Consider the following 27,215-nt stretch of genomic DNA (forward strand, 5'->3'; position numbering starts at 1 on the left):
TAAGCTGCTGGGAGCCTGCATCGCCCCCCAGAGCTCAGCGGCTCCCTGAAACAGTTGATTGGCAGGGGTGCTGGGACTTGGACACCCGCTGATGTGGTAATGATGACCTATCCCGAAGGCAGGTTTACACCGTACGATGGTATTGCCGATTGTCGAGAAGGAAGAGTTCCTTCCTGACAATCGGCTGCTCATTCAGTGAACAAGCAGATTGTCGTGAACAAGCGTTCGCAGGAGCGGTCGTTCCCGATAATCTACCCGAAAATTGGGCGGTCTAAATCCACTTTCAGGACAAATCATCATTATCATTTCCTGGGTAAACCCTTTAATCTAGACTTCAAGACTGATAAGGTATTGCAATGTTATTGTGAGGGCGTCACTTCCAGTACGGCATGCATCACTTCGGGTCGGCGCACAGGAAACCTGGGAGCAATGGGCGCCTATTTCGAAGCATGATGTGTAGGTAAGCGATGACTGCCAATGTAGCATTGTATTACAGCCAGCTACATTGTTAGTTCAGGCTTGCGCCTAACCTCTAACAGTTAGCCTAACCTCTACTGACCATGATTATTGGTCAGCAAATCGTTCATATTACAGACCATTGACAGTGTAGATGTACGCTGATGAGTTAGACATACAGCGAAACATGGCATGTCGGGCGTGAAGGTCAAGTATAGGTGGTGGACAGGGTCGCCCTTGTCAGGCCGGGTGCTCTGTGGATAGGTTGTAGGGACTTAAGGACACAGCGGCCCTGATAGGGCATACTAGGGACACTGTAGGACAGGCCTTGTAAACTATTCATCTGTCCAATTCCCTAGCAATACCAGCAACAACTGGACCACGCTACTGGGCTTCCAACTGCGACACAGGAGGTGGAAAAACTATACTTTATTCATTATATTACCTCCAGGGGTTGTATATCGCCGAGCACCTACACGTGACCTACGATCATACTCAATATATTTTCCTCAGTGGCACTTACACATGAGATTAACGTTTTTTTATTTTAAATGTTTTAATCTTTTGACTATTAAAGATTAAGTTTTAGTGGTGCTGATTTACCCCTTTGATGGGTAGTGATTCTTGCTGGTGAGAGTACCATAATAGTTATGGATTGTGATTGTGTTAGGTTACAGTACAATTCCACAAAGTTTCACAGTCCAATAAGTGCACTTGGATACACTTCCAAAAGATCCAATGAGGGTTGCGTTTCGTGATCACTGAGTGGAGGTTATAGCTATATTCACATACAGCAATCGTCTCCTTTGTATGGGGACGAGCAATCGCTAGTTTACACAGGGCAACGTGCTGATGACCAACAAAGATTTTATGTGCTGCGTGAAAGATGGGATCACTAGACGAACAAGCATTTACTCATTGGTCAGGCGATTAGCAGAACCTATACATGGGGCAATTATTAGGAACAAGCTTTCGCACAAACGCTCATCGATGATAATTGCCCTGACATTTGACTCACGTAAAAGAGCCTTGAAGGCGTTGTCCAGGATTTTGATATTGATGGCCATATCTTATGGATTGGCCACTAACACCTGATCACTGACCAACGCTGTAGTTACCAGTTCCGTCCACTACACAATAGACAGAGTTGTGTCATTCTGGTGCCGAAGCTCCTCTGAAACAGGTGATCTATAAGGGTGCGGGTTCTCCGGGAACAATCAGTTTCCACCAGGTGCCCGCAGTGGTCCTCTGTGCTGCCTTTGCTATATCCACTTTCTGGTCCCTGGCTTGTTTTCTTCCAGGGCTGCATGGACATGGTCATATGCTCAGCTGCAGCCAATGACTAGCTTTAGCAGTGACGTGCTGCTTGTGGCCATCTCACCGCTAAAGCCAGTCATTGGCTGCAGCACAGCATGTGCCCATGACCATGCAGCTCGGAAGACCAAAGCAGCAGGCAACAGGTAAGTATAGATCTTCTATTTACTGAGGCAGGCTGCGGGAACAAATGAGTATTCCTAAAGAACCCCTTTAAGATCCTAAAATACCCCTTTAAAGGGGTTATCCAACACCTATAATGCCCCCCGAAATGCCCGGGCACCTGATACGGGTTATACTTACCCCTCTCCCTGGTTCCCGCGTTGCTCCCGATCCCTGCACGGCCGCCACTGCATCTCCCCGTCGTGCGGATCACAACATCCGTTGACGGATGAGACAGCCAATGGCAGGTAGCGACAGGGACGAGCCTCCCTAGCATGACCCGTGATGCAAGGAAGGCTCGTTCCTGTCGCAGCCTGCTCTTGGCTGTCAACCCACCCCCTCGTTGCCGATTATTTTGATCTGCACGATGGGAAGATGCAGCGGCCAGGTGGGGATCAGGAGCGACGTGGGTGTCAGAGTGTGGAGTAAGTATAATGTATACGAGGGGCCCGGGAATTTTATAAGTGTTGGATAACCCCTTTAAGGTTCTATACTTAGATTTTGAGGTTCAGGACTATAAAGTAATACAGTAACAAAACAATGAGGTTTATAGGAACATTTTTACATAAAATTTCCCTGCGTTTTTTGGGGTTGGATACTGTTTTCAGGATCACCAGATTTAGGCCTCATTCACACGACAGTATTTTTTCACGGTCCGCGATCCGTGACCGTTATTTCGTCCGTGGGTCTTCCTTGATTTTTGGAGGATCCACGGACATGAAAAAAAAAGTTGTTTTGGTGTCCGCCTGGTCGTGCGGAGCCACACGGATCCGTCCTGAATTACAATGCAAGTCAATAGGGACAGATCCGTTTGACGTTGACACAATATGGTGCCATTTCAAACGGATCCGTCCCCATTGACTTTCAATGTAAAGTCTGGAGTCCCTTTTATACCATCGGATCTGAGTTTTCTCCAATCCGATGGTATATTTTAACTTGAAGCATCCCCATCACCATGGGAACGCCTCTATGTTAGAATATACTGTCGGATATGAGTTAGATCATGAAAACTCATTTCCGACAGTATATTCTAACACAGAGGCATTCCCATGGTGATGGGGACGCTTCTAGTTAGAATATACTACAAACTGTGTACATGACTGCCCCCTGCAGCCTGGCAGCACCCGATCTCTTACAGGGGGCCGTGATCAGCACAATTAACCCCTCAGGTCCGCACCTGAAGGGGTTAATTGTACTATCATATCCCCCTGTAAGAGATCAGGGCTGCCAGGCAGCAGGGGGCAGACCCCCCTCTCTATTGTAATATTCGCTAGGGCTCCGATCGGTAACCATGGCAACCAGGACGCTACTGCAGCCCTGGTTGCCATGGTTACTTAGCAATAGTACAATAGTAAAAGATTCATACTTACCTGCAAGCTGCGATGTCTGTGTCCGGACCGGGAGCTCCTCCTACTGGTAAGTGACAGTTAATTTAGCAATGCGCCGCACAGACCTGTCACTTACCAGTAGGTGGAGCTCCCGGCCGAACATCGGATCCGTCTGTATGAAAGTAACCTACGGCCACGGATCACGGACACGGATGCCAATCTTGTGTGCATCCATGTTCTTTCACGGACCCATTGACTTGAATGGGTCCGTGAATCGTTGTCCGTCAAAAAAATAGGACAGGTCCTATTTTTTTGACGGACAGGATACACAGATCACGGTCTCGGCTGCAAAACGGTGCATTTTCCGATTTTTCCACGGACCCATTGAAAGTCAATGGGTCCGCGAAAAAAAAAAACGGAAAACGGCACAACGGCCACGGATGCACACAACGGTCGTGTGCATGAGGCCTAAAAGGCTTCAAAGTAGTAAAGTCACTACATTTACTGTATATATCACAGAGCAACAACTTAAAACAGGGCAAAAAAAAGAAAAGTATGGAAAATGGCGCAGACTAGATTAGAGGATGACATCAAATGTTTTAACCTATTAATAGAAAAACAAAAAGAAAGCAACTATAAGTTTTATGAGACTAAAACCGTTCAGTGTCAGCACAATGTAAATAGGTGCGATCCCTTATCTTTTCACAGCCGTGCCCCTTCCTACTTGCGTGTTATTTATCTCTTGGATATTGCACTGGCATGCCTCATCTATATTACAAGGCTGGGCGAGACATGATGTCAGCAGGCTCATAAAAGTGAATGAGGGGTCACGCTTCCCTTACAGTACTGCTCCAGTCAGTGAACAGAGACTGTATATAAATTACTAGTACAGCCTTCATTCGGCAACACGTATGGAACCACAATATGTCTTTGATCTAAAAGGATATAATGTATTCTGTAAATCTCCTCTTGCAGGTATCGGTCACAATGCACAGTAATAAATATAGAAGCAGCTGCGTCTACACAATGTATGAGGATCATTTTATACCTAACTCAACACATGTTCTTCATGACAAGAAAATATCCAGCTAAACGATAGGAGCAAAGTCTGGTTGCAGAATCAAGTAAATATTGATTAGTCTCCATAATTTTATACCAGTACAACATATACTGTACTGCTCTCGACCTGTACTACATATACTGTACTGCTCTCGACCTGTACTACATGTACTGCTCTATACCTGTACTACATGTAATGTACTACTCTCTACCTGTACTACATGTACTGCTCTCTACCTGTACTACATGTAATGTACTACTCTCTACCTGTACTACATGTACTGTACTGCTCTCTACCTGTACTACATGTACTGTACTGCTCTCTACCTGTACTGTACTGCTCTCGACCTGTACTACATGTACTGTACTGCTCTCTCCCTGTACTACATGTACTGTACTGCTCTCTACCTGTACTACATGTACTGTACTGCTCTCTACCTGTACTACATGTACTGTACTGCTCTCTACCTGTACTACATGTACTGTACTGCTCTCGACCTGTACTACATGTACTGTACTACTCTCTACCTGTACTATATGCACTGTACTGCTCTCGACCTGTACTACATGCACTGTACTGCTCTCGACCTGTACTACATGTACTGTACTGCTCTATACCTGTACTACATGTACTGCTCTATACCTGTATTACATGTGATGTACTGCTCTCGACCTGTACTACATGCACTGTACTGCTCTCGACCTGTACTACATGTAATGTACTGCTCTCTACCTGTACTACATGCACTGTACTGCTCTCTACCTGTACTACTCTCTACCTGTACTACATGTACTGTACTGCTCTCTACCTGTACTACATGTACTGTACTGCTTTCGACCTGTACTACATGTACTGTACTACTCTCTACCTGTACTATATGTACTGTACTGCTCTCTACCTGTACTACATGTACTGTACTGCTCTCGACCTGTACTACATGTACTGTACTACTTTCTACCTGTACTATATGCACTGTACTGCTCTCGACCTGTACTACATGTACTGTACTGCTCTCGACCTGTACTACATGTAATGTACTGCTCTCTACCTGTACTACATGCACTGTACTGCTCTCTACCTGTACTCCATGCACTGTACTGCTCTCTACCTGTACTACATGTACTGTACTGCTCTATACCTGTACTACATGTACTGCTCTATACCTGTACTACATGTAATGTACTGCTCTCTACCTGTATTACATCTACTGTACTGCTCTCTACCTGTACTGTACTGCTCTCGACCTGTACTACATGTACTGTACTGCTCTACACCTGTACTGCTCTACACCTGTACTACATGTACTGCTCTATACCTGTACTACATGAAATGTACTGCTCTCTACCTGTACTGTACTGCTCTATACCTGTACTACATGTAATGTACTGCTCTCGACCTGCACTGCATGTAATGTACTGCTCTCAACCTGTATTACATGTACTGTACTGCTCTCTACATATATTACATGTACTGTACTGCTCTCTACCTGTACTACATGTAATGTGCTGCTTTCGACCTGCACTGCATGTAATGTACTGTTCTTTACCTGTATTACCTGTACTGTACTGATCTCTACCTGTATTACATGTAATGTACTGCTCTATACCTGTACTACATGTAATGTACTGATCTCTACCTGTATTACATGTAATGTACTGATCTCTACCTCTACTACATGTAATGTACGTATCTCTACCTGTACTACATGTACTGTACTGGTTTCTGGCTGTACTACATGTACTGTACTGCTCTATACCTGTACTACATGTGATGTACTGCTCTCGACCTGCACTGCATGTAATGTACTGCTCTCTACCTGTATTACATGTACTGTACTGCTCTCTACCTGTACTACATGTAATGTACTGCTCTCGACCTGCACTGCATATAATGTACTACTTTCTACCTGTACTATATGCACTGTACTGCTCTCGACCTGTACTACATGTACTGTACTGCTCTCTACCTGTACTCCATGCACTGTACTGCTCTCTACCTGTACTCCATGTACTGTACTGCTCTATACCTGTACTACATGTACTGCTCTATACCTGTACTACATGTAATGTACTGCTCTCTACCTGTACTACATGCACTGTACTGCTCTCTACCTGTACTCCATGCACTGTACTGCTCTCTACCTGTACTCCATGTACTGTACTGCTCTATACCTGTACTACATGTACTGCTCTATACCTGTACTACATGTAATGTACTGCTCTCTACCTGTATTACATCTACTGTACTGCTCTCTACCTGTACTACATGTACTGTACTGCTCTCGACCTGTACTACATGTACTGTACTGCTCTACACCTGTACTGCTCTACACCTGTACTACATGTACTGCTCTATACCTGTACTAAATGAAATGTACTGCTCTCTACCTGTACTGCATGTACTGTACTGCTCTATACCTGTACTACATGTAATGTACTGCTCTCGACCTGCACTGCATGTAATGTACTGCTCTCAACCTGTATTACATGTACTGTACTGCTCTCTACCTGTCCTATTACATGTACTGTACTGCTCTCTACATATATTACATGTACTGTACTGCTCTCTACCTGTACTACATGTAATGTGCTGCTCTCGACCTGCACTGCATGTAATGTACTGTTCTTTACCTGTATTACTTGTACTGTACTGATCTCTACCTGTATTACATGTAATGTACTGCTCTATACCTGTACTACATGTAATGTACTGCTCTCGACCTGTATTACATGTAATGTACTGATCTCTACCTGTATTACATGTAATGTACTGATCTCTACCTGTACTACATGTAATGTACTGCTCTCGACCTGCACTGCATGTAATGTACTGCTCTCTACCTGTATTACATGTACTGTACTGCTCTCTACCTGTACTACATGTAATGTACTGCTCTCAACCTGTACTACATGTACTGTACTGCTCTCTACCTGTACTACATGTAATGTACTTCTCTTGACCTGTATTGCATGTAATGTACTGCTCTCTACCTGTACTGTACTGTTCTCTACCTGTACATGTACAGCTCTCTCCCTGTACTATATGTACTGTACTGCTCTCTACCTGTACTACATGTAATGTACTTCTCTTGACCTGTATTGCATGTAATGTACTGCTCTCTACCTGTACTGTACTGTTCTCTACCTGTACATGTACAGCTCTCTCCCTGTACTATATGTACTGTACTGCTCTCTACCTGTACGCCATGTACTGTACTGCTCTCTACCTGTATTACATGAACTATACTGCTCTCTGCCTGTACTAAATGTACTGTACTGCTCTCTATCTGTATTACATGCACTGTGCTGCTCTATACCTGTACATTTACTGTACTGCTCTTTACCTGTATTATATGTAATGTACTGCACTCTACCTGTACTGAATGCACTGTACTGCTCTATCTGTACTGCACGCACTGCACTCTACCTGCACTGCATGGACTGTACTGCTTTCTACCTATACTAAATGTACTTCACTGATCTCTACCTGTATTTATGCACTGCACTCTATCTCAACTACATGCAGTGTACTGCACTACCTGTACTGTACTTCTCTCTACCTGTACTACATGCACTGTACTGCTCTCTACCTGTACTACATGCACTGTACTGCACTACATGTACTGCATTGCTCCCTACCTGCACTACTTGTATTGTGCTGCTCTCTACCTATACTACATGTATTGTACTGCTTTCTACCTGTACTACACACAGTGCTGCTCTCTGCCTATACTACATACACTGTATGGATCTCTATCTGTACTACACGCATTGGATTCCTCTTTATCAGTATTGTACTGCTTGCTACATGTACATATAATGCGCTGCCCTCTACATGTACTACATGCACTGTACTGCTTTTTACCTGTATTACACTGTGTTACACTGTGTTGCTCTCTTCCTGTGCATGTACTGCACTGCTCTCTACCTGTACTGTTCCCTACCTCTACTACTTGTATTGTGCTGCTCTGTTTTTCAATATTTTGTGCACTGTACTGTTTTATACTTGTACTGTAACTGTTCTGCATTTACTGTACTGCTCTCTACCTGTACTACATGGACTGTGCTGCTCTCTACCTGTACCACATGCATAGTCCTGTTCGCTACCTATACTGCTCCCTACCTGTGCCCCATGCACTGTCCTGCTGTCTACCTGTGCCACATGTACTGTACTGCTCTTTACCCGTTCCACATGTACTGTACTGCTGTCTACCTGTACTACATGCATTGTGTTGCTATTTTCCTGTACTACATGCACTGTGTTGCTCTCTACCTGTACTGTAATGCTTTACCTGTGCCCCATGCACAGTTCTGCTGTCTACCTGTGCCACATGCACAGTCCTGCTGTCTACCTATGTCACAAGTACTGTACTGCTCTCTACCTGTACTTCTTACTTGTTCACAAGACTGCGCAATTAATATAATACTTTGAAGAGGGGGGGTAGAAGGAAGGGGCTGTGGCCACTGCGCCACCAATGAATATAGTTAATATGTCCGAATACAAACGTAGCCTGCATGTGCCGGCCATATCCCATACCTGGCCTCTATTACTGCGCGCCGGATCCGCCGCAATTAACCCCTCAGGACCAGGGGTTAATTGCGGAAGATCACGGTGAGCAGAAATAGAGGTCGGGTATGGGATATGTCCGGCATATGCAGGCTACGTTTGTATTCAGTCCCTCCCCTCCTCCTCCTCTCTGTTCTCATTGGTGGCGCAGTGGCCACAGTCCCTCCCCTCCTCCTCCTAGTCTGTTCTCATTGGTGGTCAGCGGCAGCCGCACACAGTGGGGAGGGAGGGACTCCCTCCTTCTCCACTGTGCCGGCTCAGGGGAACATGGTGAGTGCCGAGAGCAGCGCATGCCATGTTCTACTGCGATCTGCGACATGGCGATATGAACGAAATCTCTATCGTTGGTCAGATTTATATTGTTTATATCGCCCACACCTAGTCGGAAGAATAATATTATAAAGCCTGTATCAACACTGACATAAAACAAATATACAGAAATACACTCACCGATAGAGGACAGGAACCGAATGATTATGGCAAACAGATGACAGCACAGATGGATGAAGGATAGACGAAAGATAGTAATGGTATACACAGAAAGGATAAATGGCGGTGAACAGAAGAAATAAATGACACTGACAGAAACCGGCCCTAATCTGTAATATCACTCCAGGAAGATGGCAAGAAGAATCTAGGATCCAGAGACAACCAACTCAGCAGATAATTAACATAATCCATGGGAAGACAACAAACTTCAATGAAGGCAGCGTGAGGGGGCTATAAAGACTACAAGAAAAATATAGCTTAGGCACAGGATACAAGGAGCACTAAGGGAAGCTTTAAAGGAAGGCTAACCAGCAAGAACCCCTACTAAGTTAACCAAAGAGATCATACGACCCAGATTGGGTGTAAGGCAGCTGCACAGCAACTGCCCCAAATAATGTTAGTAAAGGAGCAAACAACAAACCTGCTACTCGTACTGCTCTCTACCTGTACTACATGCACTGTACTAATCTACCTGTACTACATGCACTGTACCGCTCTCTACCTGTACTACATGTACTGTACGGATCTCTCCCTGTACATGTGCTGCTCTCTACCTGTACTGTACTGCTCTCTACCTGTACTACATGCACTGCACTGCTCTGCCTTCTCTCCCCCTGTACTACATGTAATGTACGGATCTCTCCCTGTACTGCTCTCTACCTGTAATACATGTACTGTACTGCTCTACACCTGTACATGTACTGTACTGCTCTAAACCTGTACTACACGTAATGTTAGTCTCTCTCCCTGTACATGTACTGATCTCTACCTGTAGTGTACTGGTCCCTACCTGTATTACATGTACTGTACTGGCCCCTACCTGTATTACATGTACTGTACTGATCTCTACCTGTATTAAATGTACTGTACTGCTCTCTACCTGTATTACATGTACTGTACTGCTCTTTACCTGTATTTCATGTACTGTACTCTACCTTTACTGTATTGCTCTATAACTGTACTGCGCTCTCCCTGTGCATGTACTGTACTAATCTCTACCTGTATTACATGTACTGTTCTCTACCTGTACTGTACTCTACCTGTACTACATGTACTGTTCTCTACCTGTACTGTACTCTACCTGTACTACATGTACTGTATTGCTCTATACCTGTACTGCTCTCTCCCTGCGCAAGTACTGTAGTGCTCTATAATTGTACTACATGTACTGTATTGCTCTGTACCTGTACTGCTCTCTCCCTATCCATGTACTGTACTGCTCTCTAACTGTACATGTACTGTTCTATACCTGTAATACATGTACTCTACTGCTCTATACCTGCACAGCTTTCTCCCTGTACATGTACTGGACTGCTCTCTCCCTGTACTACATAAATTACACTGCCCTTTCCCTGTACAGCATTTACTTTACTGTCTCTCTCTGTACTACATGTACTGTACTGCTCTCTCCCTGTACACTACATGTACTGTACTGCTCTATACCTGTACTGCTCTCTCCCTGTACTACATGTACTGTACTGCCCTCTCCCTGTACTACATGTACTGTACTGCTATATACCTGTACTGCTCTCTCCCTGTACTACATGTACTGTACTGCTCTCTCCCTGTACTACATGTACTGTACTGCTCTATACCTGTACTGCTCTCTCCCTGTACATGTACTGTACTGCTCTATACCTGTACTGCTCTCTCCCTGTACTACATGTACTGTACTGCTCTCTCCCTGTACTACATGTACTGTACTGCTCTCTCCCTGTACTGCTCTCTCCCTGTACATGTACTGCTCTCTCCCTGTACAACATGTACTGTACTGCTCTCTCCCTGTACATGTACTGCTCTGCTCTTTTCCTGGTATATATACACTTTACCGATCTCTTCCTACGCTATATGCAGTGTATTACTCTCTGTACTACATGTATTATATTATGATGCTTCATGTGCTATTCAGAATTTTTGTATAACTCACTGACCCTTTCATTCCCATGGGGCCATGCACACATCCATGTTTTTTGAAGATCCATTTGATCGTTCCGCACATTATAGATTTTGTCATATCTTTATCCATACTGCGGATAAAAATGCCTTCTATTGATGGGAGTGAGAAAACTGTGGACTGTAGAAAAAGTGTCCAGATTTTTGCGGACTGAAATATGGACACGGCCATGTGAAGAAGCCTTTTACTGGTCTGTGCCAAGATGAGCTGCTCTATTTTATCTTTACTATGCACTATGGGGCAGATTTATCATGCTTTTTTAGGCCACTTTTATAGCATTAAAAAAAATAGCAAATTACGGCACACACTATATTTGAATTTTAATTTGGGACTTTTTACATTTTTTCTTGGCAAGAAAAGTAGGACAAGCCTACATCAGCTAGGACAATTACCTGTAATTTATGACAAAATTGGCATAAATTATAATTCAAATCTACGCGAGCATACTTAGAGTAGATTTGATTTTCTGGTGCATGGACTGCCAGAAGATGTGCCAAATTTATTATGAGGATGAAGAGCCTCTTATTCCAGTGCATATTTTATTAAGACTGTTGTAGGAAACGCCAGTCTTAAAGGGGTTATCTTGTCCCTATCCTTAAGGCAGGTCATCAATATCACACTGGCGGGGGGATTCAACTCCCAACAGCCCTGCCGATCAGCTGTTTGAAGGGGGGGAAGTGTTTAAAATGAAGCGCTATGTCCTCTTCAGTGTTTCAGTGTAATTATAATTACTACAGTTACTCTGCACAACTGTTACAAATTAGACGGCAAGCACATACAGCAGGCAACACTGAAAAGGAGGCAGCGCGCCGCTCGCATGTATGCCGTGACCACTTCAAACAGCTGATCGGCGGGGGTGCTGCAGCGCGTGACCCAGCAGTGATATGCTGCTAAAGAACACATCACTGTTGATGCCAGTCACTGGCTGCAGTGGCGCATATGACCCTGTCCATCCAGAAGTTTACAGAACAGGCACTAGAAGAACTCTGACGAAAGCTGGAACGTTGGAGCGGGTGAGGGGGAATGAAAAAGATTTTTTTCAAAAAGTGCAACACCATGGAGCTACCAGATGCTACCAAATGTTGCTCCAAAACATGGGCTAAATCAGATTGCGTTTATTCAGGAGCCATGAACCACTATTGTAGCAAACTTTACTGATATACTTCTGTGTACAAACCGTATAACAAAGGTTTAGTAAAGTCAACTGGACATCTGTCGGCCTGCCGTGTGCCTACACTTTATTAAATATACAATAGTTAAACCAAACGGACTGTGAATATAGAGAGGGGCTCTTTAGGTTATTATGAACTTTATGGCCATTGACTTGCAAGTCTTTAAAAAAAAAATAAAGAGTGCCAAAAACAGCCATTTTAAAGACTCAACACCGTACCACTAGATATGGATACAAAAAAAATCTGTTTCCAACATTTTATTTGAATTCTCCATTCAAAACAAAAATAAAATGGGAGCCAATATACTAAAGATTAATAGGGGAAGAGTAAGACCATTCATAAAGGTGTTTCTAAAGCCATGAATTCTTACGGCAGCTGAAGGGAAAATTAGCTGTGAATGATTGAGGCTGACAGAAACATAATGAACTAATAATTCATTTGAGATTTGGCAGTAACTAATAGGATGCAGAATGATATCAATTAATATAAATTGCATTTTGAAAGTCAGGAAATAGGTGATGTAAGGAAAAAGTCTGACTGATTACGTAACCACACCACCGCTATGTCTCTTTTAATCTACCTCCCCAATATCTAGGTTTATAAAAGGAAACAAGATAGGCAATTAATGTGGGACCTTATGATCTGCAGCACTAAGGGGAAAATGCTATGTCCCCCCATTCTTCCAGTCCAGGGGCAAGACCGAATATGCAGTTGTGCCTGGTACGGCAGCTCGGTCACATTTGTTTCATTGGTGGAGGTCCTGTGAGTTGGACATCGACGGATGACACATTGATATCTAAACCAAATATAAGCCTTCAATATACAGGTCCTTCTCAAATAATTAGCATATTGTGATAAAATTCATTATTTTCTGTAATGTACTGATAAACATTAGACTTTCATATATTTTAGATTCATTACACACCAACTGAAGTAGTTCAAGCCTTTTATTGTTTTAATATTGATGATTTTGGCATACAGCTCATGAAAACCCAAATTTCCTATCTCAAAAAATTAGCATATTTCATCCGACCAATAAAATAATTTTTTTTTTTAATACAAAAAAAGTCAACCTTCAAATAATTATGTTCAGTTATGCACTCAATACTTGGTCGGGAATCCTTTTGCAGAAATGACTGCTTCAATGCGGCGTGGCATGGAGGCAATCAGCCTGGGGCACTGCTGAGGTGTTATGGAGGCCCAGGATGCTTCGATAGCGGCCTTAAGCTCATCCAGAGTGTTGGGTCTTGCGTCTCTCAACTTTCTCTTCCCAATATCCCACAGATTCTCTATGGGGTTCAGGTCAGGAGAGTTGGCAGGCCAATTGAGCACAGTAATACCATGGTCAGTAAACCATTTACCAGTGGTTTTGGCACTGTGAGCAGGTGCCAGGTCGTGCTGAAAAATGAAATCTTCATCTCCATAAAGCTTTTCAGCAGATGGAAGCATGAAGTGCTCCAAAATCTCCTGATAGCTAGTTGCATTGACCCTGCCCTTGATAAAACACAGTGGACCAACACCAGCAGCTGACATGGCACCCCAGACCATCACTGTCTGTGGGTACTTGACACTGGACTTCAGGCATTTTGGCATTTCCCTCTCCCCAGTCTTCCTCCAGACTCTGGCACCTTGATTTCCGAATGACATGCAAAATTTGCTTTCATCTGAAAAAAGTACTTTGGACCACTGAGCAACAGTCCAGTGCGGCTTCTCTGTAGCCCAGGTCAGGCGCTTCTGCCGCTGTTTCTGGGGAATGCGGCACCTGTAGCCCATTTCCTGCACACGCCTGTACACGGTGGCTCTGGATGTTTCTACTCCAGACTCAGTCCACTGCTTCCGCAGGTCCCCCAAGGTCTGGAATCGGTCCTTCTCCACAATCTTCCTCAGGGTCCGGTCACGTCTTCTCGTTGTGCAGTGTTTTCTGCCACACTTTTTCCTTCCCACAGACTTCCCACTGAGGTGCCTTGATACAGCACTCTGGGAACAGCCTATTCGTTCAGAAATTTCTTTCTGTGTCTTACCCTCTTGCTTGAGGGCGTCAATGATGGCCTTCTGGACAGCAGTCAGGTCGGCAGTTTTACCCATGATTGCGGTTTTGAGTAATGAACCAGGCTGGGAGTTTTTAAAAGCCTCAGGAATCTTTTGCAGGTGTTTAGAGTTAATTAGTTGATTCAGATGATTAGGTTAATAGCTCGTTTAGAGAACCTTTTCATGATATGCTAATTTTTTGAGATAGGAATTTGGGGTTTTCATGAGCTGTATGCCAAAATCATCAATATTAAAACAATAAAAGGCTTGAACTACTTCAGTTGGTGTGTAATGAATCTAAAATATATGAAAGTCTAATGTTTATCAGTACATTACAGAAAATAATGAACTTTATCACAATATGCTAATTTTTTGAGAAGGACCTGTATATCCCCTGAAACTCCCTTCACCCAAAGTTGGGGCGACTAAAATAAGTGAGTGGGACAAAAACAAGAGCCAAAAAACTTTACACAAAATCATGAAACAAACAGACTTGCAGAAACCTGGTAACCATCTCCTGGTAAGTTTAGCTCAACTGCAAGCAGTTGGTTAGGCTACTGATGCAGCAGGATGTCTCCCAACCAGAGACAGAAAGCACAACTTTCCATGATTTAAGATGGCCATACATTTTTAAGGCCATGGACATCTTTTGGCGTATTTTTTTCATTTATTATTGCTGCAGTCTACTTATTCTAGACTAAAAATCTTTTTTTCAATTGGTCTTTATTAAAAATTTTCATAATTTTTCTCCACAGCTTACAGTGCATTTGTAGATTTCTTCATCTTTTCCCACAACTCTTAAACACTCATCATAGCTAAATTCTTATCAGTTTAATAAAAGTCTGAAATGCCCTTAAAGCTCAAGTGAAAGCTGTTGAGGAAAAACTTTTTTTTTAATAAAGACCAATTGAAAAAATGATTTTTATCATCTATAGCAGTTAATGTCACCAAACCACCCAATTTCAACAGGATTGGCTGATAATCTAATATAAGTAGGCTCAGCATGCATGTGGAATGTAAATTCCCAGTATTTAATGAAGGCCAGTACGGCACCAGAGGAGGTAGTATTTAATGTAGGTTCCCGTCCTAAAGAGATCGCCTTGTCGTTGGCGGACAGGCACAAATAATTTTGTACAAAATGTATTTGCCAAGACTCTCATGTTTATTTTCTATAGTGAGAATGGCACTATTGTATTTACTTTATTTGTGTTTGCAGAGTGCTGTTGCTTTGTGTTTATTTTTAATCTAACATATTTTTCGCCCCATAAGACACACCTAGATTTTTGAGGAGGGTGGGATTTGAACTAATGGTGGTCTGTGGATGACACTATTTTGGGGAATCTGTGGATGACACTGTTATGGAGGGGATCTCTGGATGACACTGTTATGGGGGCATCTGTGGATGACACTGTTATGGAGGATCTGTGGATGACACTGTTATGGAGGGGGGATCTGTGGATGGCACTGTTATGGGGGGGGGATCTGTGGATGACACTGTTATGGAGGGGGATCTGTGGATGGCAATGTTATGGAGGGGGATCTGTGGATGGTAATGTTATGGAGGGGGATCTGTGGATGGCAATGTTATGGAGGGGGATCTGTGGATGGCACTGTTATGGGGAGGGGGATCTGTGGATGACGCTGTTATGGGGAGGGGGATCTGTGGATGGCACTGTTATAGGAAGGGTGATCTGTGAATGACAATGTTATGGGGTGATCTGTGGATGACCATGCTATGGGGGGAGATCTGTGGATGACACTATATAGCATCTTATGCTATATGTGTCATCCACAGCTCCCCCCCCCACCACCACCATTACAGTGTCCCCACATACAACAGGCCCCGCCGCTCACAGCAGTATACATATCTAAACACTAATCCTTAACCTCCAGTAACCCCGTTGATAGATCGCTGCGCTGGGTTATGTATTAGCGTTAGCGATGTAAAAATGGCAGCATTCGCAGGCTGTTATTTTTGTTCTCAGGGGAAATAAGCTGCCACCGGAGGCTTTTGGCAGGGCATTATACACTGCTTGTTTCCAGGAGTTACAGCCACTGCTGAAGAGCAGATATGAGGTGGCCGGGATGGGAGCTGCTGCACAAGTGTGCCCATGGTCCCAGCCACCTGAAAGGCCGGTGCGTTGTGTATGAACGTCAACTGCTGCTGGATTGCGGGTGGTCATAACCCCTGGATATATGAGCAGTTTATAATGTGATGGAAAAATGAATCAAGCCAGCAAAGCAGGCAATACGGACTATCACAATACATTAGTAAGTGGCTTGTATTCACTTTCTCTACATGATAAATGCCATTTGCTGAGGTGAGACAACCCCTTTAGGGTCCATTCACACGTCCGTTGTTTCTTTCCTGATCTGTTCCGTTTTTTGCGGAACAGATCTGGACCAGTTTTGTACCCATTCATTTTCAATGGGTCCTGGAAAAAAAATCTGACATTGTGCTGTCCGATTTTTTTCAGGACCCATTGAAAATGAATGGGTCCAGATCTGGTCCAGATCTGTTCCGCAAAAAAAGGAACAGATCAGGAAAGAAACAACGGACGTGTGAATGGACCCTTAAGTCCCTACTCACACTTTGTGTAGTTTGGTTAATTATAAGTAGAACAACTATCGAAAAGTAAATCTCAGCAAAAATCAAATGCAACAACGGAAACTATCTGTACTTTTATAGCAACCAAGTGAATATATTTTCATATCTTTTAATTTCACTTCTATTTGGCATTTGAGCACGCAATATACGTTTTAGATTTATCATGGAGCGCGTATTTAAATGAATAAAATAAGAGCATAACAATGCAATTTTTTTTCTCTCGCAGATTCCATAATTCAGAATGTAAGACGCTGAGGTATTTTAGATAAGCGCTTATTCTCTAAACTGGAGCAAAACCCGCACTACGCCTGGCATTTAGCTCATTAAAACGAGAAGCTCTTAGTTAGCAGAAAGTAAAGTACTTCACAGCCAGAAGTGCGCGCAGAACAAAGTCACGAAGCAGCAGAAACACCTTTTTTGTCCTTTCTTTTTTTTTTATGTTCATGGCCACTCCAGGATGGCAAGACATATATCGAGGAGATGACTAAGAAAAAAATAAATAACCTACCTAGGAGGGCAGACATGTTCTGAAAAATCTTCAGCAGCTCCGGCGTAATGGATAGACAATTCTCCAGTGTCACTAACCTAGAAATGACAACAACTGTAGTGAGATCATTACCTCTTTTCTCATATGCATAATTGGTGACAGAGCCAAGTTAGTCTCTTGCATACATCAGCCTAACCTATATTCTCTGCAGTCACAGCACACAAATTTAAGTATATGGAAATATTCTACTGAAACCTTTGCTCTATAAAAAAAAATAAAAAAAAAATTGAATAAGTATGCAAAAAATCACCAGTAAATATAGGCCCTTGATTTGTCCTCTTCTGCCAGGTTGTGGTTGTTACAAATTCTGCCTTTTCTTGGGCGAGCCTGATGACAACCAATATGGCTGGTGGCAATCGGGGGTTGTCGGCACTTTTCCCCATATTCCTGGATGGCAAACTCTACCTGGTTATTGTGAAATATGCCCAATCCTGCATCACTGTATATCTAAACAGGTTGAGGATGGGGTTTTAATATGCCCAAGGAGGACTTAAAGGAAATCTTATCTGCCCGTTAAAATCAGATCAACTTTTTTTCATCTGTTTTTATTTTCTGATTGCAGATTTTTAAAATTCTATTTCTTGAACCTGATTATGGGGGCGGCCATCTTGCCTGAGCTGTTCTTAACATCATTTACAAAAGTATTAAACATTTTATTTAAGGCAGCCCCATGGTCCATAGACACAATGGTCAGGAGGGGACCTCACTGACTTCTATGGGAGAGTTTTCTGAGCATGCTCTGTGACCTGTGCGGAGGTCATTGTTCAAGGGAAGAATAGATAAGCTCTGACAATCACCTATTGTGAATGGAGGATCCTGACTTATCTATACACAGAGGTGGTATCATTACAGGCAGGATTACAATGAGTTAACTGCAGTAAAGTAATTTGTACAAACCAAGAAGAGACACCAGTGGTCAGTGCAAAAACTGCAGGAGTTTTGTTTTTAGTTTAAAAAGTGACATAGAAAATAACATCATCTAAAATTATTTAAAACTATGTTAAACATAAAAATGTGATTTAAACAGTAGGTCATTTTCTGATGACACAATCCCTTTAAATGCAAGAATCCAGTAGAAGTCTGCAGCATAAAAGTATGTTCACACGGCGCATTTTTACACTTGCGTTTTTTTCTGCTGTTTTGCATGCCGCTGATCTGGCCACTGCTTCAGTCCCATTGAATGGAGCTAGTCCATGAGTGCATACCTGCCTTGGTTTGAGGCTGATTCCTCTCCAGGAAGGGACATGTCCCTTTTTGACACGGTTTGAAAAACTGCACTGAAGTGTCCATATGGATAGCAACAATGGAGAGCGGTGTCGGTACAGGTCAATTTATAAGGCTGATTTAAAAAATAATAATAATAATTGCTGCTGATTTCAGAAAATATCATCCATTTTCCAAGCACTGTAAATCTATGCAAATTTACAAAAGGCAAATCCACTGTGGTAAAACTGCAGTGTATCCATTCCAAGAGAGCGTAACCTACAGGTCTCACTGCACGGAAAGGAAGCAATATATATAGGTTATATATAGGTTTTGTTTTTTGTTTTTTTAAAAGGAGGAAAACGAGACCAAAGCTGCAGCCCCATGATACAGAATATCATTTTTTTAAAGAAAAAAACGGGGATTGGTCAGCACATCAGCATGGCTGAAAGCAGAAACCAACACAACGCAACAGCACGTGCATGTGGAACCCGCATTCCCTGAATTTAATGAAGGCCAATACGGCATCGGAGGAGGTAGCATTTAGTGTAGGATCCTTTCCTAAAGAGATTGCCTTGTCGTTGGCGGACAGGCACAAATAATTTTGTATAAAAAAAATTGTATTTGCCAAGAATCTCACATTTATAACGTAGCACTAGCATTAGTACATTTTCTATACTGAGTATGGCACGATTGTATTTACTTTATTATTTGTCCTGTTGCATTGTGTTTGTTTTTGCTTTAGTATATCATTTTTGGAACAATCAGCTTTGGATTGCCATTGTATTTTTCGGTACTATAGTATTTTTTAAATCTTTTAAAGACAAGATCTAATCAATCACCATGATCAACTGTTCTACTCTTGGTATGTTCTACTATGTCTAGAGGCAGCTTCTGTGCCTGGATAAATATCCTTACAGGGCGTCCCCACAATCAGCCGTACATTAAAAACATACAGAACTCTATATCTCTGGTGTTCGAGCCTTTAGCCCAACATACACCATGGACCTTTTAAATGGGCAATATCCACTCATAGCACAGGTTTCATTCTGACCATCTCTAATGGAGAAGACATCAGTCAAACATGACCTCTGTTCCATCTTTTGTGTGTCAGTAAACCTTGCTCACAAAGTAAATTAAAAGACGGGCCCTGCAAGATGTCACCTCTCAGCTGCCAATGTCAAATCCCTGCAGAGGTATTACCCAAAGAAAAGCATGTTCTTACCCAAAGAAATAGAAATCAGATGAAAAATCTGCAGCTAGAACCTTCAGTCAGAATGTACCATTATACGTGAGGACAATATATTTCTACCTGTGTCTGAATGGAAAGGAATCAGTAACTAGGTAGCTAATGACAGGAACGGCTGTCTCATTAGTAATTTGTGGACCATTTGGGATGAGCGCACATCCAAATATCCTTTATATCAGAATCCTATTTACAGTGCACACAAATTTGCTCCAGACTGAGACCCAGCAATCCAAGAATCAATGCCAACTGCTGGCACAATAAGCATGCTTGTGCTGCCCTCCTCAGCTCCGTGCCAGTACTGCTTTGAATAAAACAATCAAATGTTTATATAAAAACACAAAACAAACACAGTAAATCACAAAAATGTAAACTACACAAAGAGCGTGCAATTCACAGAGTCTTCAGTTTCGATTTGAGCAATTTTTCGTGTGACAAAGGATGAAACCAGTTGTCCCATCAATCAATTTCGATAGTGTTGAGCGAAGCGAGCTTCAAATGCTTCATCCGAAGTCCCTTCGTTCAAAGTTTCGGAATAATACTGTAGGGAGATTTGCGCATGACTTCGTTGAAAAACTTCAGCAACTGATTTTTAAAGTGGAAAACCACTTTAAAACTTGAAACCGAACTCTGCTTCAGTTCCGAGGTACTAGGAGCCCATACATTCTAATACTGTACAGAGACGAATCTCCGTACAGTATTATTCCGACGTTTTAAACGAAGCGACTTTGGATCAAGCATTTGAAGCTCGCTTCACTCAACACTAATTTTCACAAGAGTCCCAAAGGCTGCTAACAACTATGGACACCTTTGGGGGCATTATTTAATCATTGAATTTTACTCATTTTGAGCTAAAACACAATTTATCTTGAAATTTTTTAACACTTTTTGTTCTACAGCCTTCACTTTCAGCATGTCTGCAGGAGTCTCATAAACTGTACTGCCATACTGCTGCAGAGGCTCTCTCTATAGGCTGTTCTGCAGTGAATAGAGGATCACTACACAGTGACCTAGCTATGGGAAGAGTGACTGAGCATGTATGTCCACCAACAGTCCGTTCATCAGGTGGACGTGCACATTGCTACTCACTTTGAACACCAAGTGACGCCACATTATGTAAGTAAGTGTCATAACTATTCACTGGGTCATTTTTTAACAGCAAGCATTATTTTTTAAGATCTCAACTAGCACAATGTGTTCTCTTACAATGGACTGCAAGTGAGACAAGTACTTAAAGGGCTTGTCTCACTTCAGTAAGTGGCATTTATCAAGTAGAGAAAGTTATTACAAGCCACTTACTAATACATTGTGATTGTAGATATTGGCACCTCAGTCTGATGGACACCAATGGGCCTAATGCATCCTTTCTCTTCTGGTGGAGAACTGAACTGTTGAGAGCTGGGGTTCTCATGGCAGTGCCCTACTTGTTAAAATTAAAAAAATCTGATTACATATAATGATAGGCACACCCCAAACTGGAATACATATAGATACATATTTATTCCAGTTTGGGGGGTGTGCCTATCACTATATATAAATGTATTACTATTAGATTGGCATTGGGTGACCCAGTGGATAGTGCACCCTCCGAAATATCATAGTGATGGAGAGGTGAGCCATTATACTACATATCTATACACAAATCAGATTAACTCGCTTGCATAAAAAGGGCATCATTTTAAAATGTCAATTTTCAGCTTTATTTTTCTTGTTCCTTACCCCACTGCCTCCTCTGATGATGGCTTGTGGGAGGGCAGCAAAAACAAAATGCTTACAGTATTTCCGGCCTGCAACTGTAACACCGCCCAGAGCCAGGGACAGAAAAAACAATGGCACATATGTGTCCACTACTGCTACTGAAGAAGGTGGACACAGTTATTAAGACACAATGGAAAAACTAGGTGTCGCTATTACACACAATTTTTTAATGCATTGATATTGCATTTTTACAACATTTACACCAAGTTTGAGGCAGGAACGGTATTAGGGGCTTCATCAGGATCAGAATTTTTTTTAAGGGTTTCACCTGCAGTAATAAAGTTGGGAAAGATTAGTCTAAATTGTAATGGGGTCTTCCAACTGTACCCTCACAACTATTTTCAACACGGCCAATGCCTTTTTCTGCCAAGCCTGCATGCTTATGCGGAGATCGGAGGAGTTAACTGCTGTTCGGACGACATCTATCTTATGTGTATGGTCGGTTTTAGAGTTATTTAGTGTTATTGACCTTTATATATATATATTTTTTTTTTTTACATAGGACATCATACATTAAAATGGACTGCCTGTATCTCTGTCTCAAATGGTTTGAGAAAGGCTCATGGGACTTAAAGGGTTTATATTGCTTATCGGACACATTTTCTGCCCTCAGTGAGGACCTGCACAGTCTTAAGTCATTGAAATGACACAATGTCAGTATTATATGAAGGTGTAGGAATGATGGGAACAGGCCAAGGGCAGACCGCCCATTCACTTTGACAAAAGGATTCATTACAAACACAAACATGTCTATATGATATGGACACTTGATATGGTTGAATAATTAATTGAAGTATTGATCGTGCTGTCTACTGCAGGACAAACAGTGCCGCCTATGAAAGTGAGGTAGGTTAACGTAGAACGATCAGCCATAACATTAAAGCCACTGACAGGTGAATGGCTATCTTGGTACAATGGCACCCATAAGAGGTGGGTTATTTTAGAAAGCAAGTGATCAGTCAGTTCTTGAACTGATGTGTTGAAAGCAGGAAAAACAGGCAAGTGTAAGGATCTGAGCGACGTCAAATTGTGACGGCTAGACAACTGGTCTGACAATATAAAGTGGATAGTACCTACCAAAAGTTGTCCAACATGGGAAAATCTATGAGCTGGCAACAAAGTCATAGAAGCCCAATGCTCAAAGAAGTATGTGGGAAGCCAAGGCTAGACCGCCTCGTCCAATCCCACAGAAGAGCTACCGGTAAGTACAAAATGCTGAAAGAGTCCCTGCTTGCTTTGATACAAAGATGTGAGAAAACACGGTGCATCAAAGCTTGCAGCAAATGGGGCGGCCAGTGTGCCCATTCTGACCCCTGTCCACCACCAAAAGTGCCTAAAATACAAGTAAACATCAGAAATGAACCATGGAGCAATAGGAGAGGGTGGTCTGGTCTGATGAACCACGTTTCCTTTACATCATATGGATGGCCGAGTGTGTGCGCCTCTTTTACCTGGGGAACAGAGGGCACCTAGAAGTACTATGAGAAGAAGACAAGCCAGCTGAGGCAGCGAGATTCTCTGGGCAATGTGGTGCTGGGATTTCTTGAGTCCTGGCAATCATGTGGTTGCTAGTTTGACATTAAACACTGTACTGACCAAGAGGTATTCCCTAATGACCGTGGCCTCTTTCAGTACGGTAATGTGCCTGACACACTGCAAGACTGCACAATGTGATCAAGCATTTGTGGAACGAGCTGGGTAAACGAGTCAGGTCGCTAGAGGCTCCATTATGCAAGACTTGATTTGCTGCATATACTACAGGACACCATCGGGGTGCTTGTAGAGTCCATACTTAGGCTCTCCTAGCCAGATCTCCACTGGTCCCTATTATAGTCAATAGGGTCAGAGACGTTCATGATTCTGGCAATGTCGGAATGCAGAGAGATCTGGCAGGCTGTTCCCTAAGATGGGTCCGAACTGTTTTAGTGGCAAAATACTAAATATTAACTATGGTGGGCGATGCAAGTCCTCAGTCTGCAGTGATGACTTTTGCATTGTTGCAGTAGAGTAGGGTTGCTGTCTCCAGGAGAGCTTCTGCGCCAACAGGCCAGGTTCTTAGTGCAGGATCCTGCTTCACAGCCAGGGATTGGGGGAAGCTTTAGTCCCTGCTGTTAAAGGGGTTGTCTGGATGTTTAATACTGATGCCCCGTCCTCAGAATAGGTTATAGACAGCCAAATCAATGAAAAATAAACTTATGGCTGCGAAACTGCAGAGTGGAAAAAAAAAAAAATGTTGCTGGTAATTACAGGGGTCGTCGCGTGTGGATCAATATTCTTTAAAATACGGTAACCCTTTATGACGGTGGCTGTAACTTTATAATGTATTTCTTTTCCCTTTATTGCTCCTATCTTCTGTTCTGGGCTGTGGTCACATGACTATGTCCATGTCAAGGCAGTAACAGGGGCAGTGTCTATGTAAATAGCTGGGTGGGAGGAGCTATAAACTAGCTGGGTGTTGTTAGGGGCAGTGCTGGAGAGGTGGCAGAGAAAGGAGAAGGGCATCATGGGTTTGGTGGGAAGTGAAACATACATGCATACAAATACATCAGAGATTTGTGTACACAGTGAAAACGGGTCAGAAGAGTCCAAATTGGGAAAAGCATGGTGAATATGTACCTGAAATAGGGCAACTAAATGAGCATATCTATAAAGTAATTGGAGGGCACTCAAATATCTGACCACATTCAAGGCAGGATATCAATAATCCTAATTTATTTGCATAAAACTAATGCATTGGCATAAAACTCATAAAATCTACATACATATAATATAAAACATATGTCCATGTAATACTCAGTCAGCCCTGTGACCATAAATCATCGCCAGGTCAGCATCAATCGTAAATGTCCACACTAAATATAATCGCCAGATGGCGCTTGAGTCACTTATGATTGTCCGCACTAGATCACCCGTTCAGGCGTCTGTATGCAATAAGAATCACTGGTATAAACTCTTCAAATAAGCCCCATAGGGCAGAGTACTTTACCCCTCTTCTGTTCCTGTGGACTCATCCAGCAGCAGCCGTTTAAACTCACCCGGCGTCCCGAGCGGTTAGCAGGTCTCAAACGCGGCGTCCCACTTGACCTAGCTGTGTCTCACGTAATACACACTGCTCTTGTGAAAGGCTGGTGATGCGCTGGGTCCTAGAATCCGGACCGTATATTGATCTTTATATCAGATGTCGTTCACAGAGGGTCCGAGGGGTGGGATGCCTGAAGCTATTGGCACCTCAATATTCCATAGTGGAGTCCTGTGCTGTCATGAACTGTATGCGTTACGGGGATCAAGCCGCTTCCTCAGCGGCATTGCAATGAGCATATCTGTTAAAGACCATAATAATCCTGGAAAAAGCGGTTTTCCAACAGTTTTTTTTTACTGATTGTTGGAGTTCCAACACCCGAGACTGTCGCCAATCAGCTGTGTGAGAATGAAACGGTACTCGCAGTAGACCATGTGATGTCAATTTCATCGGTCAAGTGGCCTAGGCGCTGCTCAGTTCCATAGAAGTCAATGGGGCTTAGATGCGACACCAAGCACAGCCAATATACAATGTACGGTCATGTGCTTGGTAAGAAGCAGGGGAGTAACTATAGGGGAAGCAGAGGAAGTGGCTGCTTTGGGGCCCTGACCCAGAATGGGCCCATCCAGGAGGAGGAAGACTAAAAGATTTTGTCAGGGCCCCCTCAACAGTATTACACAATGAAATTATATACAGTGACAGTATAGAGACAGACAGCTGCCGGGCCTGGTCTGAGAGAGCGATCTTTACTAGCCACAGGAATGGGGGCGGCATGAAAGGAAGGCGTTGCGAAAAAAGTACTGGGGGAGGGGGGCCCCATTCAAAAATATGCTGTGGGGCCCAGTCATTTCTAGCTACGCCACTGGTAAGAAGAGAGAAGACCACAGCGCTACTGCAAACTTTGGTGCCATCTCAAACAGCTGTTTGTCCAGATACTAATGACCTATCACTTGGGAAACCCCTTTAAGGCCTTAAGGCATGGGCAAGAATGGGTTAATAATTCACCCTAAGAAAGTCTTTAATCACAGAGGCAAACAGCACATATTGTCACCACTCGAAGGTGGCAGTTACCGTTATAGGTAGAACTGTGGGATCTCTACCAACTAACAGAATGAAGTAACTTGGTGATTCCCATACACTGAAAGCTAGTCTTTAGAGAAGAATATTAACACTGAAAGCACTTTCATCAACCAATATCGATGTAGAGGAAAACCAATCACGTAAAATGGGCATATAACTCACAAATGGAAAATGACAAGTCAGTAGCTATGATAGGTCTGCTTAATCAAAGTAAAATACACATTCTTAAGGGAATATACACACATACGGAGTATGAATGTATGTATGCATTGTATGGTTTCACTCTGGTAGATGAGGTAAGTGGACGCAGTACAGAGGCAAAAGACAAGTTCTTAACGCAAAACTTCAGTGTTTATTCACGTCTTGCAGGCTAAGCCAGGTTAAACCCCCACTGATGTACCCGCTGGGCCCGGACCAACATATTCACCCCCAGTTTTGCCAGAATCTAACCCTTTACTTTCTGGTAGTTGGCCGCTTGATCGTCCGGCAAGTCGAAATACACCCGCTGGGAATCGGATGCCAGGAATGGAGCGACGACCTCAGCCCACTGGTCTCGGGGTAGTTTCTCCCTTGTGGTCTCCTTCTCGTACACCACCAGGTAGGTTTAGACGTCATCTAAGTGTGTCATCTTGGGGATCGCCACATGTACAGCTTTCCGGGCATCATGGATGCTTTGGGATGTTCCTGCCGTCTGTATAGCCATAACGTGTTGTAACAGCAGCTGGTTTGTTTCTTGCTGCTGCCTGTTAGCCTCCCATTGTTGCAGGTTGGTTTCTCGCTACTGCTGGTTAGCCTTCACAAGAGCCTTCATTATGGCCTCCATTTTGTAGAGGGTCATGGGTTGAAATTTAGCGGGTTAAATGCAAGACATACAACTGTGCCCGGAGCAAAAATGAAAAACAACAATACTTCGGCGATCACACCTGCCTCACTGTGCTTGCCCGCATCCTCCAATTGTGGGGTTTCGCTCTGGTAGATAGGGTAACTGGATGTAGTACAGAGGCAAAAGACAAGTTCTTAACGCAGTCTTGGTGTTTACTTCACACACAATGGAAAGTACATCTTGGTGTTACTTCACTCAAATTGAAAAGTTCATATAAGACAAGTCACCTTGATGTCAGTTCTGCCTCCAGCAGTCTTTAGGGGGACTTTTTCCTCGGCCCATGGGTCTCAACCCTCCAACCTGGCACCAAGCTTCAGATCCAAAAACAGAGATCCTGCTGCT

At 43.1% G+C, this 27,215-nt stretch overlaps 1 protein-coding gene across 2 annotated transcripts in view; it reads right to left on the bottom strand.

Annotated features, from left to right (window-relative positions):
* Positions 1-27,215, bottom strand: part of IPO11 (importin 11) — a 482,369-nt gene that overhangs the window by 270,635 nt on the left and 184,519 nt on the right. For both annotated transcript variants that reach the window (XM_044276158.1, XM_044276159.1), the window contains exon 22: positions 17,646-17,722. In XM_044276158.1, the coding sequence (XP_044132093.1) occupies positions 17,646-17,722 (77 nt within the window). The remainder of the gene's footprint in view (positions 1-17,645; positions 17,723-27,215) is intronic.

The sequence above is a fragment of the Bufo gargarizans genome, chromosome 1 (assembly GCF_014858855.1).
Source record: "Bufo gargarizans isolate SCDJY-AF-19 chromosome 1, ASM1485885v1, whole genome shotgun sequence".
NCBI classification, from domain to species: domain Eukaryota; kingdom Metazoa; phylum Chordata; class Amphibia; order Anura; family Bufonidae; genus Bufo; species Bufo gargarizans.